The 19,191-nt window shown below is 41.4% G+C and overlaps 1 protein-coding gene across 8 annotated transcripts in view; it reads left to right on the forward strand.

The window, feature by feature from the left end:
* Nucleotides 1-19,191, forward strand: part of ABCC12 (ATP binding cassette subfamily C member 12) — a 127,496-nt gene that overhangs the window by 101,444 nt on the left and 6,861 nt on the right. For 2 of the 8 annotated variants that reach the window (XM_073307713.1, XM_073307715.1), the window contains 5 exons: nucleotides 3,972-4,131; nucleotides 5,768-5,846; nucleotides 6,944-7,057; nucleotides 11,132-11,296; nucleotides 12,884-14,921. In XM_073307713.1, the coding sequence (XP_073163814.1) occupies nucleotides 3,972-4,131; nucleotides 5,768-5,846; nucleotides 6,944-7,057; nucleotides 11,132-11,296; nucleotides 12,884-12,976 (611 nt within the window). In that variant the 3' untranslated portion in view covers nucleotides 12,977-14,921. Of the gene's footprint in view, nucleotides 1-3,971; nucleotides 4,132-5,767; nucleotides 5,847-6,943; nucleotides 7,058-11,131; nucleotides 11,297-12,883; nucleotides 14,922-19,191 lie in introns of those variants that run through there. The other 6 variants (XM_073307711.1, XM_073307714.1, XM_073307716.1 and 3 more) reach the window with 5 other exon arrangements.

The following is a 19,191-nucleotide window of genomic DNA, read 5'->3' on the forward strand; positions in this document are numbered from 1 at the left end:
CCGACTAAAAAGGTGCACTGTGGAGGGCTGAAGGCCAGGGCGCTCAGTTCCCCACCACTCCCCACTGGGAGCCTAGCTGGCCCCCTGGGGCTTCTCGCCTCCAGCAGGAAGATCCTGCCTGGAGTCCAGGCGGCTGCTGTGCTCCTTGCGGGGAGCTGAGACCCAGGGAGCAGCTGAAGCCAGGAGTCTGGGTGGCAGAAAGTTTGGAGTGAAGACCTGGCAGAAGCCCAGGTGGGGAACTGGCTTTCTGGTCAATTTCAGGGCTCTAGCTGATGGATCCATCTGATTCTGACATGGCCTCTGCAGTTCCATCTCTGAAGCCCAAGTTGGTTCCACTTTCAACTTCAAAGACCAGAGGTGTGGAACTGAGTATTTTGCTGGATCTGGTACTCTGTAGGTCTGTGAGACCAGCTATTTCCTCGCTGCTGTTCTGGAATCATCCTTTAATCCAAAGAGGTCTCACTGTGGTGGCTGAAGTGAACAATCCTGCATCTGAGCATTCCTCGTATCTAAGTGAGAGGCAGATGACTTGTTCGGTTCAGTGTTCTGCTTCCTCTTCATCTGAAAAAGGAGAAGAGCAGAGGAGATTGTTAGTCTTTCTCTGGATCCATTTGTGCCTTTTCCTCCGAGGACTTCAACAGGGTCCCAAAGCAGAACTTTCTCACCTTCTATTGCTCTTCACCCTCCAGTTCTGTTGCTGTCTTCTGTGAGGTCCATGGCAGATCTGAGGTTAGATCATCAGGTGGAGGAGGCAGATGAAGAATTAAGAAACCTGATTCCCCACTCCAATGTTGTTCTGCCTCCTATGGGCATCTTTCCACATCCCAGCTACTGGAGGTACTGGCAATCCTGGTTGGGTTCCACCACAGAACGTTTTGAGTCATCCTCTTTATGGATGGAGAGGTGATGTTTCAGCAGAAAAGGATCCAGTAGCTGAGCAACCCTTGGATCTGGTTCCACTAGATCTATCTTCAGCTCTGATAGTTGTGCCTGACACGTTTTCTAAAGAGGAAGACAGAGATAGCTCCTCTTTTAGAACAAGAGCAGATGGATACAGACTTTGATGTCACTTGTCACCTGATGAGCATTGCTTCTGCATTGTCTCTTCTGAGGATGCTTTGCAGTTTCATGACCTCATGGACCACATGGCATCCACATTGAACTTACCTTCTGTGGCTATGGAGAAAACCTTCCACCCAGTATTGGACATTCTTGAGACTGCCTTCTGGAATAGGATGTGGTTGCCGATAGTGGATGCTCTCTTGCAGCCGACTAGGACTGTTTGGGCTACCCCTGCTTCCAGTCAATGTATTTCTGAAAAAGCAGATAATTGTATGAGATACCCCAGGACTTGGGGTTTTCTTACTGTCACACTCACCCTCTGCCTAATTTACTGTGGTGGCTCTGCTAGTAATAAGTTTATGTCCAATTAGGCCCATTAGACTCTTTACAGAGAGGGGAAGAAAGTTTTTCCCCCCCTCTTCTCTTGGTATTAGGATGTCTAATTACCAGGTGGTCATGGCATCTGTGTTTGTTCAGGCATTGCCAGACAATAAGAGAAGGCTGGCAAATGTTATTTTGATGAAGGGACAAAATGTGAAGCATGCTCTCAGGGCTTCAGCTGATGCTTCTCACTTTTCCACTAGAGCACTGGCACCTTAAGGAGACCTTTTTGGCTTTGTGCCTCTTCATTGGCTGTGGATACCAAATTAAATACCCCTCTTCCTTTTGAGAGGCAATAAGACTGATGAATTTTTGGAAAAATTAACAGATAGCAAATCCACTGCTTGTTCACTGGGTCACTATCCCTGGTTCAGAAAGAAACCATACACTCCTTGTTTCCATTATCAGAGACAATTTTACCTCAGTTATTTGCTTATTTTTCCTCAAATCACAGATGTCCACATCAGTAAGCTTTGTTTTCATCTCAGAGCAAGCACAAGAAGTATTTTAGATACACACCAGAGACAAAACAATCTGCTCCCTCCTCTTTATCTTCCTTGAACACCAGGCCTGAGATTTGATGTGAGGAGCGAGAGTCAGGAACCAATAAGTGACAATCCCTCCCTCCCTTCATTTGGAGACAGGCTAGCCATTTTCATCAACAACTGGAGGCTTATTACATCAGACAAGTGGGTTCTAGAAATCACTGAGGAGAGGTATGCCATATAAATAAAAAAAACTACCCTCTTTCAATTCTCCCTACTCTTCCCTTTACAGAGAACTGTCTCATGAGGCTATTCTTCTATCACAGGTTCAAAAACTGCTTCTACTAGGTGTTGTCAAAGAGATACCCAAACATCTTTGGTGTCCGGGTTTTATTCAAGATACTTCCTGGTACAAGAAAAGATGTGGGATTCTCTTCAATTTTAGATCTCAGAAAACTGAACAAGTACATTTGGAAGTTCTGGTTTTTAATGTTTCAATCCAGCTGAGCCTTTGTTTTGTTATGGCCCAGCAACATTTCCAGTACAAGGTCCTGCTGTTTGGCCTTTCTACAGCACCAAGAGTCTTTACAAAGTGGCTCTCTGTAGTAGCAGTGCATTAAAGAAAGCAGGGTATGTTTGTTTACCTATATTTGGACAACTGGCTGCTGAAGTCTTCTTCATGTGAGGGCCTGCTACTTCATATCAACTCCACAATCTCCCTACTGACAGATCTAGGGCATCAAAAAGTCTGCTCTGATGGCAGTTGCATCATTTACTATTTTTCATACGGACAAGGTGGTTCTTAGAACTGACCCTAAGTTTCTACAAAAATAGCATCTGAATTACCCATCAAACTATTAATTTTTCCCCTTTAAACCACATGCTAATGAAAGGGAATTGGAGTTACATACCTTAGATGCTAGAAGGATTCCGGCACATTATTTAAATAGAACAAAGAGTTTTAGAAAGTCATCTAGGTTATTTGTCTCTTACGCTAAGAATCATACGGGTAATAGTGTATCTATTCAGACTATATCCGGAACAGTTAAACAATATATAACTGAATGTTATACATTAGTGGCAGTTCCTGTGCCTGCTATTGGGAAGTATCATTCTACTAGAGCAATGGTAACATCTCTTAACATGCCTTAAACATGTTCCTATTGGAGAAATCTACTAAGCTGCTACTTCGAGGTCAGTCTATTGTACTTTTAGCAAAAATTATGCTTTGGATTTTGCTTCAAGAGCAGATACCAGACTTAGTAGAGCCATGCTTCAATCATTATTTGATTAGGCCTCTGTTCCCTCTTCCTGAAATTTCTGCACTGCGTGCCAAATTACTCATAAGTATGAATATGCAAAGTCACTCAAAGAAGAAGTGAAGGTTGGCTACTTGTAATTGAAGACAACTCTTCAAGACAACTCTGCATATTCATACCACAACTTGGGTACAAGTAAGTAACCTTCCCCTCTTTCTCAGATCTTACCTTGGTTCTCCGGGTTAGTGGTGGAAGGAACCAAGGTGGAAGGGGGCACACCACCACCTCGTATAGATTACCCTTAAAACATTTGAGGATGCTGAGATGGCGGCACATGTGTACGCTAGGGACACTATTTGGAGAAGGTTCTGTCATTAGGCATCACCAGGTGGCACACTACCCATAAATGGGTATATACAGGGTCTTCTGGAAGAACTCTGGTTACAAGTAAGTATCCTTCATTTATAATTAACATTGTTGGCAAACTTGTTAACACATTCAGCAGAGAGCCCAAAAATGAATAAGAATGGAGAATGAACTTACCTCTCACCTTCAAAGTGATCACTTTGTATAAGTGTTGAGACACATTGAAGCGGTACAGAAAACTACATTTTTGCAACTTGCATGGCTGAGAACTGTACTATAACTTATCTGTGAGTAAAACAGAGTTCAGATCACACATATATCAAACCTGGAACTTTCCAGGGAGACTAAAATGCACTTTACATCATTGTTTATAAAAGTCAAAGTTTATCTGAATAATATTTTTTTTTATCCCCTACAGGAAAATCATCATTAGGAGTTGCACTCTTTCGACTAGTAGAACCAACTGCTGGTACTATCCTAATTGACGATGTTGATATCTGTACTATTAGTTTGGAAAATCTAAGAACAAAGCTTTCTGTTATTCCTCAAGATCCTGTTCTGTTTGTAGGTACAGTAAGGTAGTTGTTCCTACAATTGTAAATTAACGTTTGTTGTGAAGTGAAATCTCATTAAACCATAAAGTGAGGCATTTTGGTTTGTGTTACAACTGATTATTAGTAATTATTATTAATTTTCATTACAGTAGCACTGAGAAGCCTTGAGATCCAAACCCCTTATGCTATACATGCACATAGTAAGAAAAGCTTACAGTATAAACAGACAAAGGTGGGATAAATTAAGTATTATTATTCCCTTTTTACAGATGAGGAACTGGGATGCAGGTAGGCTAAGGGTATGTCTACACAGCAGTTGAGAGTGCGATTCCCAGCACAAGTAGATATAGAGGCAGTAGCTCTGCTCTAGCTAGCATCTAAAAACAGCAGTAAAGCCACAGCAGCATGGGTGATGACTCAGCCTAACCACGCACGTCCTTACCCAGGAGGTTGGGGGAGACTGTACTCTGGCAGCTAGTCCAAGCTGCTGGGACCACACTGTATTCTTAGGTGCCCTCTCAAGCAGAACTAGTGCATGTGTGTCTACCATGGAGGTAACTGCACCTCTCAGCTGCTGTGTAGACATATCCTAAGTGACTTGCCAAGGTTCACAAGAAGTCTGTGACAGCCCTGGGAATTGAACCCAGATCACCTGTGTTCAAGTCCAGAAATTCTCACAGAATCAAATTTTTGATAATAGTTTCATAAAATATACACAGAACATCTGAAATTTCTCAGTTTATCAATATTGAAAATGGTTTGTGAATGGGAGGGAACTAACCTCTAAAAATCTCTCATCTTCATAGGAGCAGAATTCATTATGTCTCAGATACGTCAGCTTGAATGGCTCACCATCATCTCAAACTTAATGTGGGCAAAGCTGAGCTCATTATTCTTCATTCTAGACCCTCTCCACTACCTCCATTACTCATTAAACTTGATGCCACCACTCTCCCTTGTCCCTATCCAATTTATCCAAAATGTTGCTGTCAAAGTCATCTCTCTGTCTGTCACTTCAATCACATCATCCCCTTCTTTGCATTATTTTCCTGGCTTCCCATTGTGCTGTTCTTCATGCTCACCTTCTTGTACTTGCCTTCATAGCCCTTTGTCAGACCGTGCTTGCCTACATCTTCAACCAGGTCTACACTACCCTTGCACCCTTGTCTCCACTCAGCCTTCATAACGCCTTCATCTTCTTTTACAATATCTTCCGTGCAATCTTTCATGCTTCTCTTTGGTGTTGGAATATGCTGCCTAAGCTTGTTCACCAACATTCCTTAATAAAAGCCTCACTTGGGTGAGAAGAGAAGGCATTAGATCATATTAGCAGTATCACTGAAACCCTGAATATAGCTACTATATTTTTATTATAATATCAACATGTTCTATGGAATAATCATGAATCCAGAAGTATCACTATCAACAGGACAAACTGATTTTTCCCTCAAACCAGCTAAGAGCTCAGAATACAGGAAAACAATGCATGAAAAATTATTGAAAACATGCATTATAAAAATTAAAGTACAGAGATAAGTTCTTTGGCCGTTCAGCCAAAATATTTCATGTTTAAAGTGACTTGTAATAGTAATTTACAAAGTATTGTTGTACTATATTGTGTTTTATTTAAAAAAAAATAATTTTAATTTTTGCCTGTCAGGTACAACCTAGATCCTTTTGGTAACTATACAGATGATCGGATCTGGAAAGCTCTGGAAAGAACATTTATGAAAGAGACTGTACGTTTTTGGGGGTTTGATCATAATTCATTTTCTGATAAAGATAATAAATGGAAAGTCATTTACTGTTTGGTACTACATATAATTTATCATGTTAGATTGTTATGGCATTAATAATAGTGAGGCATTAATATATAATCTCATCAGTTGTGAATAATGTCTACTTACCGCATTGCTTCCCTTTTTGATGTTATAATGGCAGAATGTTATTTGAAATGTACAACACTCTTTTTAACAATCATAGAAAATATAACATCCTGATAAATGTATGACCATGCACAATCAATATACATCTCTACCCTAATATAACGCGGTCCTCGGGAGTCAAAAATTCTTACCGTGTTATAGGTGAAACGATGTTATATCGAACTTGCTTTAGCCCCCCCTGCTCCTTGTCCCCTGATGACCCCCTCCAGAGACCCCCCCATCCCTAATCACCCCCAGGACCCCACCCCACCCCCTACCCACCCCCCCGCTCCCTGTCCCTTGACTGCTCCGACCCCTATCCACACCCCTGACAGGCACTCACCAGCAGCAGCAGGAAGCGGAGCCCCAGCCTGCTCCACTCCGCCAGCTCCCAGACACAGTGCTCCGCTTCCCGCCACCAGTGAGTGCGGGGAGATTGGGGAAAGGACACCACCGGTGAGTGTGTGTGGGGGTGAATCCCTTCCCCCAAACCCCCGCCCCCAAGTGACATGGCTGGGGCGGGGCAAGGGAAGCGGAGCGGGCTGCTCCCAACCCCCCGCTAATCACCTGGGCCACTCTGGGCCTGCAGGGCCCCCACAAGTGCCCCCCCACAGTTCCTGCCTCCCAGACCCTTTTGGGGGGGGGAGGCCCTGCCCGTCCCCAGCCCCCGAGACCCTCTGCCCCTTATCCAATCCCTCGGCCCTGGCCCTGCACCCTTAACACGCCACTCAGAGCAGTGTGTCAGAGCCAGACACGCTGATCTGCCGAAACGTGCAGCCCCGCCCCTCAGGAGCACTGCTTTGCTGCGTTATATCCAAATTCATGTTATATCGGGTCGCATTATATCGGGGTAGAGGAGTATATTATTGCCTAATATGTATAGTCATTGTGTCGTTTTCTTTGTATTCTAGATATTGAAACTCCCAGGAAAATTACAGGCAGAAGTTGTTGAAAATGGAGAAAACTTCTCATTAGGGGAAAGACAGCTGCTTTGTATGGCAAGAGCTCTCCTTCGAAATTCAAAAGTAAGTAATGGGAGAGATTCTGATACTTTCAGCAGTGGTCCTGAATACATAAGAGTTGCAATAAGTTTTTTTCCATCTAACAAAGAGGGGGAAAAGGTGAAACCTACAAAGAAACCAACATATGTTTGTTCTCAGTTTTGTGACTAGCTTATGAGTAAAGTCAACTTAATTGAAATATATTTTTCAACTTTCTTATTTGCTGTATTTGATCCAAATCTTTTCCACCTTTTAGATTCCCCATAAATTAACCTATATCGTGTCATATTAAATACTAAACATCTACTGCAGTTAATGTTGAACATCCATATTCTTCATTTTCCAACAATATATACATCTCATACTAACACCGTCTCCTGCTCACTTTAATTGCTGCTTTTGGCAATTTGAAGTCACAAAGTTCTGTTGTCCTACTAGTTAATAACACTATGAGCACAGGAAGCCTGTGGTCACTTTTGAATCTATACAATCATGAAGCCTGATCATCAGCTGATATAAATCCACTGACCTCAATGAAGCTATGCTGATTTATACCAGCTGAGTCTCTAACCTTTTGTCTTTTGCTTGGCAAAGCATATTTGAGATTTGCCTATTGCTCAGCTATGCTTTTTCAAGTGAAAATGAAATGTTTAAACTTCAAAAGAGGGCTATGTCTGCAGGGATTCTCTCTTCCCAGAGGAGCACACCCCTACAAATATTTTTAATGCTCAAATATGTACTTCCAAACTTATTTGGAATGAAGGCTTAAAACTTGCAAGAGAGACCATGAAAACTGGTTCCTGAGAGGAACTAATCCATAATGGGAGTTTGGGTTTCCCAGTGTTCTCAGGAAACTAACCTGTAGCCTGGTTACATCAGGCTACTCTTCAGGTGTTGACACTGTATAATCTATAAGGCAATAAAGCAGTAACAAACAAGTCCCTACACCTGTCTGTAAAACCATAAAAGCTTCTGTTTGGCTTTAACTTGCATATTTGAGCATAAACATGACAATGGGGACTTGCTTCCTGCCAATTTTCAGCAAGGGCCCAATCCAGTTTCTACTCAGTGGAAAGACCATGAATATCAATGAGGGTTGGATCAGTAAATCCTTATTAATGTATAAGCCTCAAGATCTTGAGTACCTTTCATTTTAATAAATCCACGCATATATTGTCACTTGGCACTGCTCTATACAAATATCTGGACTCATTTTTAATGCTACAAGATATGTGGTGTTAGTTTATAATAGGTTTCTCATTCCTCCACAATCGCCTAAACCATCAGAAAAAAAGTTCCAAGGATCCACTGTTTCTCTCCTCACCTCCCCCAGTAAAACTTTCAAAATATTTTTAAAATTATAAATTTCCAGCTCTGGCAAACCCTTTCAAGCCTGCTACTGTATCAGGATGGTCTCAAATATGGATTTTGTGTTTTCATGTAGTGGGCCCCATTTCCAAAGGGCTTCAACCTCCTCTTTAAACCTACATTTGTAATTTTGAAGGCACACACTGTGCAATTCAAGCACCTAGATAGGAGCTAGATTCCATCTTAATCTAGCCCCACGGAAATAAAATGGGACTATTCATGGAGTAAGGTACTATTCAATGTGAGTAAGGATCACAGGACCCACCCATACCAGGATCATGTTTGCCATTTAAGAAATTACATCCATATACATGAGCTCTTAAAGTTAAGTCAGAACCCCCCCCCCCCAAAAGTCAGGTACATATTAGATGATACATATAAAACTTCTGCTGTGTTCCATTAATAAGACCACCTCTTTTCTGCCTCCTAGAGTTCTCTTTGCAAGTGTCCTATCTTTTCTGTCCTGTAACTCAAGTTTAAATTTTCCTCAACACTTCATACAATATGGACCATAATTTGCTCTTCTAGGACCCAATCTTCCTCCACTTGGAGTCACCCAGAGAGTTTTGCCAATGGCTTCAATGAGAGAAGGATTTAGGACCTAAACCTCTCCTGACAAACAAACACAACTGGCCCCTGTGACATACCAGGGTACAATCCAGACCAGTGAGGGACTGTGTCACCCCTGCCCTGCAACCTGGGGAGGCCTTACAATGCCTTGCTCAAGTAGCTCCCACTTGGGCCACTCACAAACAGCCTTCCAGCATGCAAACCACCCCCTGTGTGTCTGTATGTAATTGCAGCCTGCCAGCCACACTTGGATTACACTCCGGCTCTTACCAGCCTTGGCTGTACTTCAGGGTGACCCCCAACACTCCCCCTGTCCCAGATTTCCCCCAGAAATGTATGTCCTGTACTGCCCAGACCTCTTCTAGACAGTACTTAAAATATTTTGTACTGTCTAGAAGAGGTCTGGGCAGTATTATTCTCCTTTAAGAGAATAATATGCACACAACTTGTCATCCCAAATGGAGTTACCCAGACACTTCCACTTGAACACATTAGATTAGATAAAATCTCTCTCTTTGTAGTTAATAAACTTGTTTTAAGTGAGTCCAAAAAATGAGGCATAAGTCAGAAATGGTTACAAGAAGAATAAAGAAAAGACATTTACTAATACCTAACTTAACAAACTGTATCAGATTCAAGCAAAGTTTCTCACCACATACTTTCAGCAGTCTTACTGACCAAACTGTATGTCAGGACCCCTTCCCTAGAGTCCAACAAATGCTTCCTTTGTCACATCAGGTGCAATGAATGTGATGGGCAGGGAGAGAGGGATGCCTTGGGGTGTTTGTCCCTCCTTTACGGTTTCAGTCCCCCTCTTGAAAAATATTTCCAGCTGGGCACTAGAACACAAAGAGTCTATGTGGAACGATGTTCTCTGCTGTTTCCCCCCCCGCCCACATCTGTTTGAGCTTTCTTTGTTTCCCTTCTTGCTTGATGACTGTTTACTGCTTAAATGCAAATTACAGCAAGCATACATTCCTTTGTTTAGGACAGACCTGTTTGCCGCCTTCTGTTTGGGCAGGGCTGGGGTTTGGAACGTGTTAATAACACCATACAGGGAAATTTTACAATTCTACATACCATTTTGCGACACATTTGAGCAGGACGATACTGAACAGCAAATTATGAGTTTTCAAATGATACCTTACAAGGCATACTTTGTACAAAGATTATTACAATAGTGTGTATGGTGTGAACACAGGGTATATTCTGTCACAGCCCTGTACTTACTTTTGTTTCTGGGTATAGTCTTATTTGTGTTAGAGGATGAACTATCTAAATAATACTGAAATACAAGAATGAGATCACTAACTTTTGGTGTTTTTCATTTTCATACATGACTGAAGAGGAAGATGGTGCTATTGCTTAGATGACCAATATGCTTAAAATTTCCCCACTTTGTGGAAATTACAGTTTGTAACTGTGGCATCCAATGATTAAAATGAATATTTATTCATTTAGATTTCAAAAGACATAAAAGAATGTCTAGCCCAAGCTGTAATTGGCTTTGCCATTAGTTAAAAATAATACCTAAATCATTACTAAATCCAGAACATCAGCACATTCCCCCTGCTCCTTGCTGTACATACCACCAGCAAGTAGCAGAAACATATTACAAATCAAGGCCCTAATCCTACAAAGACCACATGCTTAACTTTTATGCATATGAGTAGTCCCACTGAAGTCAGTATGGGAGAAATCTTTAAAATGCTTATTTTAACAATACAAATAGAACATGAAAAAAAGAGAAAATTCACACCACCACTGGGCTTTCTTCTGAGAATCTGGAGTGTAGGGAGTATTTGATTTGCACCCCAATCCTACGCACACAAACGTGCTTAATTTTCCTCACATGAGTAGTTGTAACAGGAGTAGTTGTAAGCATGCATATAAGTATTTACAGGATTAGGGCTCAAATCAAAATCTCCCCGCCTTGCAAATTCTCAAACAAACCCCAGTGATGAGAATTTAATAATCAGATTTTCATTTTTTTGGTCTAATCTGATTCTTAAAAATAAGCATTATAAAATAAATATCTAACTTTATAAATGCCATTTTTAATATATGTTCCCGTTTATTCATGTATAAAAGCATTGTAAGGTGTAAAGATTTTTTTTAAAAATACATATTGTATGTTTAAAAGTTTTTTCCCCTCAACAGATCATACTTCTTGATGAAGCTACAGCCTCAATTGATTCTGAAACTGATGCACTAATTCAGTGCACAATCAGAGAAGCATTCAAGGACTGCACAGTCTTAACCATTGCGCATCGCATAAACACTGTTCTCGAGTGTGACCATATTCTGGTTATGGACAATGGAAAGGTACAGTATCAAAGAAGTTAGAAAGGGAAAAGACCTATTAGATCATCTAATCCATCACTCTGCCACTGTACATTTATTCCCTATTGTACATTTACTAGTGCTATGTCTGGTCTACTTTAAAATGCCTGAAACAATGGGGCTTTCACTACTACTACTACTTTGGGAAAAACTTTTCTACTGCCTAATAGATCTCATTTCATGGAAGCTTTTCCTTAAATTTCTTCTTAATTTCTTCCCATTGTTCCCTTTCAGACTCCAAACCATCCAACACATTCTCTTCATCGTTAGTGTTTACACCCTTCAAATATTTAGACTTTTGCCATGGTCCTCCCATATTTCCTTTCATTATTGCTCAGCCAGGCTATATTTAACTTTTTCGGGGATCAGTTCTGTAATGTGCTGAACATTCTGCCCCAATCCAACAAATAAATTAAGTTTAACGTTAAGAACATGTGGTCCCATTGGTACATACTTAAATTCTTTGCTGGATCAGAGCCAGAGTAACTCAGCACCTTGCAGGATTGAGCCTTTGATCCTTTTTCTTATAAATCAGGGCTCTTCTACTCAGGAAAGTTACATTGGTATAAACTGACATGAATTTAAACTGATATACTTATTCTGGTATAAGAGGGCTTTTTTTGCTTTAGCTTATATTGCTTATGAAGGGGTTTAAACTAAGCTGAAAAACACCACTCTTATTCTGGAATGAGTGTGTCCACGTGGAGAGTTATATCAGTTTAACTATATTGGTAGAACTGGAAAAACTCTCCTGTGTAGACAAGTCCTCAGTCCCTCCAGCTGCCTAAACATTTTTGTTGCTCTTCTCTGAACTCCCTATTTGTTAATAGCATTTTGGCAATTAGGTGCCTAGAACTGAATGCAATATTCTGGATATAGTCACAGCAGAGTTGCATAGACTTTTATCTAACTGTTCCGTAAAGTGATGCCTTTGACTCTGATCCTTGTTGGCACAGATCTTGATGGGGAAGGAAAGATTGAATTTGTGACCTTTGCACCCCTTGATCAGAGAACCAGTGCCACTTAGAAGAGTCTCAGAGTTATGCTAGCTGGAAATGGTCTCTACAAAATCATTACATCAGCCAGTAATCAACTGGAGCTTAGCAGCTCTCTGACCATGCCCCCATCCCTCACCAGCTAAGAAGATGTCTTTTAAGTAATATAGAAATGTCTCTGCTGATGCATTTGTGGCTCTGTTTATTATCTTATAGAATTCTGGGTAGTCATAATTTCCCATGAGTATGAGGCACTGAGGTTCAGAGTATCATAAGTGGGTTCATAAATGTTTTCCTCTCACTCTTCTCTAGTGCTGGTGGTCTGTAGCAAATTTATACTGCCATTATTACTTTATATGGAATATACTTTAAGGCCAGAAGGGACCATCATGATAATTTAGTTAGACTTCCTGCACATAACCCACAGACCCTTCCTCACCCACTCTTTTAATAGGCCCATAATATATGGTTGTATCCTCACCCAAAGAAGTTTTATATAGTGAGAAACTCAAAAACATTTGTGTTTTTGCTTCCTATTTGACATTTGTTCAATCTATTGCCTACTGACTTTCAGGTAATTGAGTTTGGCAAGCCCGAAGATCTTGTACAAAAACCACATTCTGCATTTGGATCACTCTTGGCTGCAGCAAACAAAGTGGCATTATAGAAGACATATTTTGTTTTGGCCATGTGATCATTGAAGATGGATGTGTGATATAAATTAGAAATAAAGACATTACTAGATTGCCATGTTAACTTCCAGCAACAAGATCTGGTTAGAAATTAACACTGTGACCTTTAGCTGAAAGACATATCGCTACAAGTCACTTAATATCACCTACAAAGACTAAGGATTAAACTAGAATAAATGCCAGATGAATTAATTGCTTACTTCACATCTGGTTTGAAGTCTGGAAATAAAGCGTGTGTGTCATAGTGCACCCAGCCAGTGGAAACTACAGAAATGTACTATTTTTACACTACCATATTCTATCATTTAAAACCAGTCCAATATTGTACCTGACTATAAAAATATAGATAAATGATGAAACACTGGAAAATGCAAGACGATATTTTTTAAAGCTTTACTATAAAATTAGAAGTGAAAAGACTGGAAATTTATGGGGTAAGTGCTGATTATATCTTTCACTTTAATATGGAACAGGTATTGAATCAAAGCATAAAATATGGTTTGTTGGCACATTTGGTGTAAAGATAATTATCTTGTATATTCCATGTGATCTATTAATCATTCCAGACTGGAAAAAATAAAATTTTATCCATCGAAACTTATATTTCAATACTTTTATCTCTTGCTCAGTGGCAGAGTCAAGTTTTGCAACCAGAAGGGGCAATGGATAATTATACCTTCAGTTATACCTGTTGGTTTCCTAATTTCACATGTTATCATGCCTGTGTATTTCACATATTATCATGCTTTCTTCACCCTCCACCATAGCATCACAGCCCTAATCCCGACCTGGCGCAGAAGGAAGGCCCCTGGGAACAAGGGTGTTGGAGACTGAGCCCACTCTGCACTCACCCAGCAGCAATGGCTTCTGTCATGTAGGGCAGGGCCCAGCTCCCTGATCCAGGTGTTCTGACCTAGTGCATGGGGTTGTAGCATCATTCAGGTTTGGCCCAGCTGCCCCTCCTCACGATAAAGGGTCTGCTGGGTGAAATTTGAGAAAATGGCTATGTTATATAGGTCAAAGTGCCATGTCATTTTTAATTGATATGGTTAAAAATCAGTGCCTATGCTTTTAAAGACAGTTTTAAAAGAAGTGTAACAAAGCTCTGTCCTTGTCTCTGTGGGTCCCGCATTTCCTGGTGGATTTCACTGTCCTCAGAGGCTCACTGTGATCCTCCACATAGCCCTTCTCTCTCTAGAGGCAAGGGTCACAGCCTACTAAGCCATTTTCATCATAAGCCAGTGAGGGAGGTAAGGAGAAGCTATCCTCCCTTGCACAGTCTCTGTTGTCTCTCAGCCTCAGGGATTAATCAGGGGGCAAAGGGGGGAGCCTGGGCCCGCCCTCTACTCTGGACTCCAGCCCAGGGACTCTAATAGTATCAACTATGGTAGCTGACTTTTTAGAAACAGGACATTGTACAATTCCCTGGGCTACTTCCCCAGAGCAGCCCCCCCTTCCTCAAGATCCACTTCACCCTTACCTCAGGGCCTCCTTCCTTGTGCCTGATATGGCGTGTACTGCTCAGTCTCTCCAACAGCGCAACTTCCTTCTACAACTCCTGACATGTGCCCCCACCTGACTAACTGGGGGGCTTTTAACTAGTTTCAGCCAGCCCCTGACTGGTTTCAGGTGTTCAATCAACCTAGCTGTCCTCCCTGCCTTCTGGAAAGAACTTAATTGGCCCCAGGTGTCTTAATTAACCTGGAGCAGCTGCCATTTACTGCCATTTACAGCTGTCATCTGGGGACAGCTTTTCTTCTCCTTGCTACTTAAGCAGTGCCTAAAGTGACTGATATTTCACAATATGCAGAATGCACCCCACAAAAGAAAATCCCATGCCATGAAGTCACTTCCATTCTAAAGGCATGTCTACACAGGGATAAAAACCTGCGGGTGGCTCAAGTCAGCCTTTTCAGGCTTGCAGACTCAAAAATTGCTGAGTAGATGTTCAGGCTCGGGCTGGAGCCCGAGCTCTGAGATCCCATGAGGGTGTAGGGTCCCAGAGCTCAGACCCCAGCCCAAGCATCTACACAGCAATTTTTAGCTCTGTGAGCCTGAATCAGCTGACCTGGGCCAGCTGCGGCTTTTATCCTCATGGAGATGTATCCTAAGGGACTCATGAATAACATACAACACACAGGAGCCGACTTTCCAAAGTGCCAGAGGGTGCTCGACCCCTGGCTCTGACCCAGGCCTTGCCCCCACTCCAGGCCTTGCCCCCACTCCACCCCTTCCCCCAAGGCCCCACCCCACTCTGCCTCTTCCCATCCCTACTCTGCCTCTTCTCACCCTATTCCTCCCCCACAGCCTCCTGCATACCGTGAAACAGCTGTCTGTGGTGGGCAGCGCAGGAAGGGAGGGGGAGGCAGTGATTTGCAGTGCCTGCCGGCAGGCAAGACCCACTGAGGGGGTGGAGAGGAGCTAATGATAGGGGGGCTGCCAGTGGATACTCAGCACCCCCCATTTTTTCCTCCTGGGTGCTCCAGCCCCAGAGTACCCATGAGTCAGTGCCTATGATACACCACAAAATAATATGGAGAAATATGGGGTGAGATTGTGATGCTGTAACTTATGATAAATAGTACCTTATACCACAAGTAGTCCCACTGAAGTCAATGTGGATATTTGTGCATTGAGGAACCATTCAGTATGAGTAAGGGCATTATAATCCAGTCCACAATACAATGAAAATATTGGGGTAATCTAATGTTTTTATCTTTCATTTCCCAAAACATTGATAATTCTAATGGCATAATGGGACTACATGAATGTTTAAAATTAGGCATAAAGTCTTTGGGGCATGGCCTGTATTTTTTGTTCAGTGTTCGTACAGCACCTAGTACAATGGGACCCTAGTCCATGACTAGGGCTGGTAGGTGCTACCACAATACAAACAACAATATGCTTACATACCCCTCACTGAATTGGGGTCTTACTTTTCCACCGTAGGAAGTTGGTGGATTCCACTGGGTTTCAGACCCTCTGAAAGATGTCACGGTTCAGCCCTTAATAATTCTTCAACTCCATCTTAAATCATCCTAAATTGTTCCTACAAGTCCTTCCCTTCAAATTAATCCAAAATCTAAGAGCCATACAGCACACACAGCTACCTTTTTATTTGTTATATAAGCATGTGTATGGTTAATGCCTTCTCTTTGTGATCTGCATTGGTTGTAACTAACCAATGTGCTCAGTATAAGATTTTGGTTATGGTACATATAGCCCTTAATTATCCAGGCCTCAAGTACTTTAATACTTGTCCCTTACCTCATTTGTCTTGAAGGAAAATAAGGGGAGGGACAAGAACTAAAGTACCTGTAATGCAAATGAGTTTGGATGGCTTTGTCTTTGATTTCCATCTGAGGCTCCTTTCCAATCAGGTCAAGGGACGGTTTTGTAGGTTTAGGAATCTTGTCTATGACTGTCATAAATATAAAGGGAAGGGTAAACCCCTTTAAAATCCCTCCTGGCCAGAGGAAAAATCCTCTCACCTGTAAAGTGTTAAGAAGCTAAAGGTAACCTCGCTGGCACCTGACCAAAATGACCAATGAGGAGACAAGATACTTTCAAAAGCTGGGAGGAGGGAGAGGAATAAAGGGTCTGTGTCTGTCGGTATGCTGCTTTTGCCGAGGATAGAACAGGAATGGAGTCTTAGAACTTTTAGTAAGTAATCTAGCTAGGTATGTGTTAGATTATGATTTCTTTAAATGGCTGAGAAAAGAACTGTGCTGAATAGAATGACTATTTCTGTCTGTGTGTCTTTTTTGTAACTTAAGGTTTTGCCTAGAGGGATACTCTATGTTTTGAATCTAATTACCCTGTAAGGTATCTACCATCCTGATTTTACAGGGGTGATTCCTTTATTTCTATTTACTTCTATTTCTATTAAAAGTCTTCTTGTAAGAAAACTGAAAGCTTTTTCATTGTTCTCAGATCCAAGGGTTTGGGTCTGTGGTCACCTATGCAAATTGGGATTTTTACCAAACCCTTCCCAGGAAGTGAGGTGCAAGGGTTGGGAGGATTCTGGGGGGAAAGACGTGTCCAATCTACGTTTCCCAGTAAACCCAGTTAGAGTTTGGTGGTGGCAGTGGATATTCCAAGGACAAAGGATAAAATTAATTTGCACCTTGGGGAAGTTTTAACCTAAGCTGGTAAAAGTAAGCTTAGGAGGTTTTCATGCAGGTCCCCACATCTGTACCCTAGAGTTCAGAGTGGGGGAGGAACCTTGACAATGACACTTCCTTTTCAGAGTTCCTCTGTGGCCGTCATCAAAATGAGCTGTAAGGCCTTTCTCCTTGGGTCAGTGTATGTTTTGTACATAAATAAGAGCACTAAGGAAAAGTGGGAGCAGTAGGGTAAACAGCAGAAGGAAATATTTTATTAAAGTAAGCAGCATGGAACATGCCAACCCTGCTTTCAAATGTCTCTGGATATCTGGGCCTGGTATCCATGGATCCCAGGTACTATGAGTCAGGCGTATATATCATCTTTACCACCTAGCAGAAGATTAATCTGAAGCTCTGTGAACTTTGTAGTTTCCAGGGTCCTCTGTCCCACCTGATCCCACAACAGCATAAGGCAGCCCAAAGAAAACAAAAAATTAAAACAACCTTACAGTTTCAGCCTAGTAATGGAAACAGAAAACCATGGACTGGTACCTAGGGTAATGGCAGGGAGAGAGATGTATGAAAAATAATTGTGAGATGCTGATTGGAGGGAAGCTGCACTGTTGGCTAGCACTGAAATACAGGAATATGGCAGTGATTTCAAAGGTCTGTGGAGATAAGTGACAATGAGGACAACAGAAGAAAAATATTAAAATGAAAGAACGGAGTATAAACACGACGTGTATTTTGCTTTTTAAACGGTGTGGGCACTGGGAAGTGATGGTCCCTGGAGCAGATACCTAATGGTCCACCCTCCAAGTCCTTGATCAGAATGAAAAATAGGGCAGTTTACACACAAGCACATGCTAAACATTTAGCTCTATTTTTTCCCCTTCCTTGCTATGTGATAGCAACAATAATTGCAATATAGAAGGAGAGCAAATTCACAGCAAGTTGTGACAAGGGCTTACCATTTTCAGGAATAATGAATTTAGTGTCCATACTCATGGAGACGTAATCTTGTCAGTAACATCTTTGTAACACAGCTGAATTAGAGGATTCTCTGGAAGGGACTGTTCTAGCACATTCATTATTAAAATTTATGACTCATTAGACATGATACAGCACAAAATATACAAGAAATGTGGTGACTTGTTTGTGACTTTATTGGAAGTAATTGCATACTGCAGTATGGGAAAAATCTGTGCTATGGCTTAAAAAGGCTTGATCCTACAAGTTGTTAAGTAATCTTCACTTTGTTTGACAAGGTTAGGAAATAAGACTATGGTAAATGATTCCATAACTGTCCAAATACAAGGTTTCTTGTACTTTTCTCTGGAGTATCTGCTATTGGCCACTGTCAAAGGTGGTATACTAGATTAGATGGACCACTGATCTGATGTGATGGTTACTATGGTTCCATTTGAATCCAAATCTTCAGAAATGAAACAGTGAATTAATCTCTTGCCCTAATCTAGATCCCTAACCAATGGATATCAGGCTTTATTGTATTTTTTGACTTAGAGTAAAGCAAAATGTTTCCACATGCTACAGGGCTTCCTGAGATTCTGTTTTAGGCATTTTTCACCAATGCACATACAAATCTGATGGCAATATTTTAGATTTTGTCTCTAAATTTCAAAGAGACCTCAAAGTTGGCCTCAACTTTGCACCTTCATTTTTCTGCCTGCAAATAACTGCAGCTTTACTTTACAGCGCTTAGTTGTCCAATTACCTGAGTTGCAAATGCTGTCAGGTAGATAGACATCACTGTGATAAAATAAGCCCACAATTACATTAGTCTTCAAAACTGTGCCTCCAATTATGTCCTGCTATAAAAGTCGACGCCAAATATTAGAGATTTTCTGAAAGAGAAGGGGTTTAATGTGCAAATGCTCACCCCAAAGGAAAATAAACTATATTAAATAAAATTGTTAAACAATTTTATAAGATCTTCATGTTGATCATATAATGGCATGCTCTTATACAAAAGCTAATCACGCAGTTGTAATGATACAGAAGCTCCAAAGACTACACTGACATTCTGCATCATAATCTTAGTTTGAATATCACCTAGAGGCAGC

Source organism: Lepidochelys kempii, chromosome 12 (assembly GCF_965140265.1).
Source record: "Lepidochelys kempii isolate rLepKem1 chromosome 12, rLepKem1.hap2, whole genome shotgun sequence".
Lineage (NCBI taxonomy): Eukaryota > Metazoa > Chordata > Testudines > Cheloniidae > Lepidochelys > Lepidochelys kempii.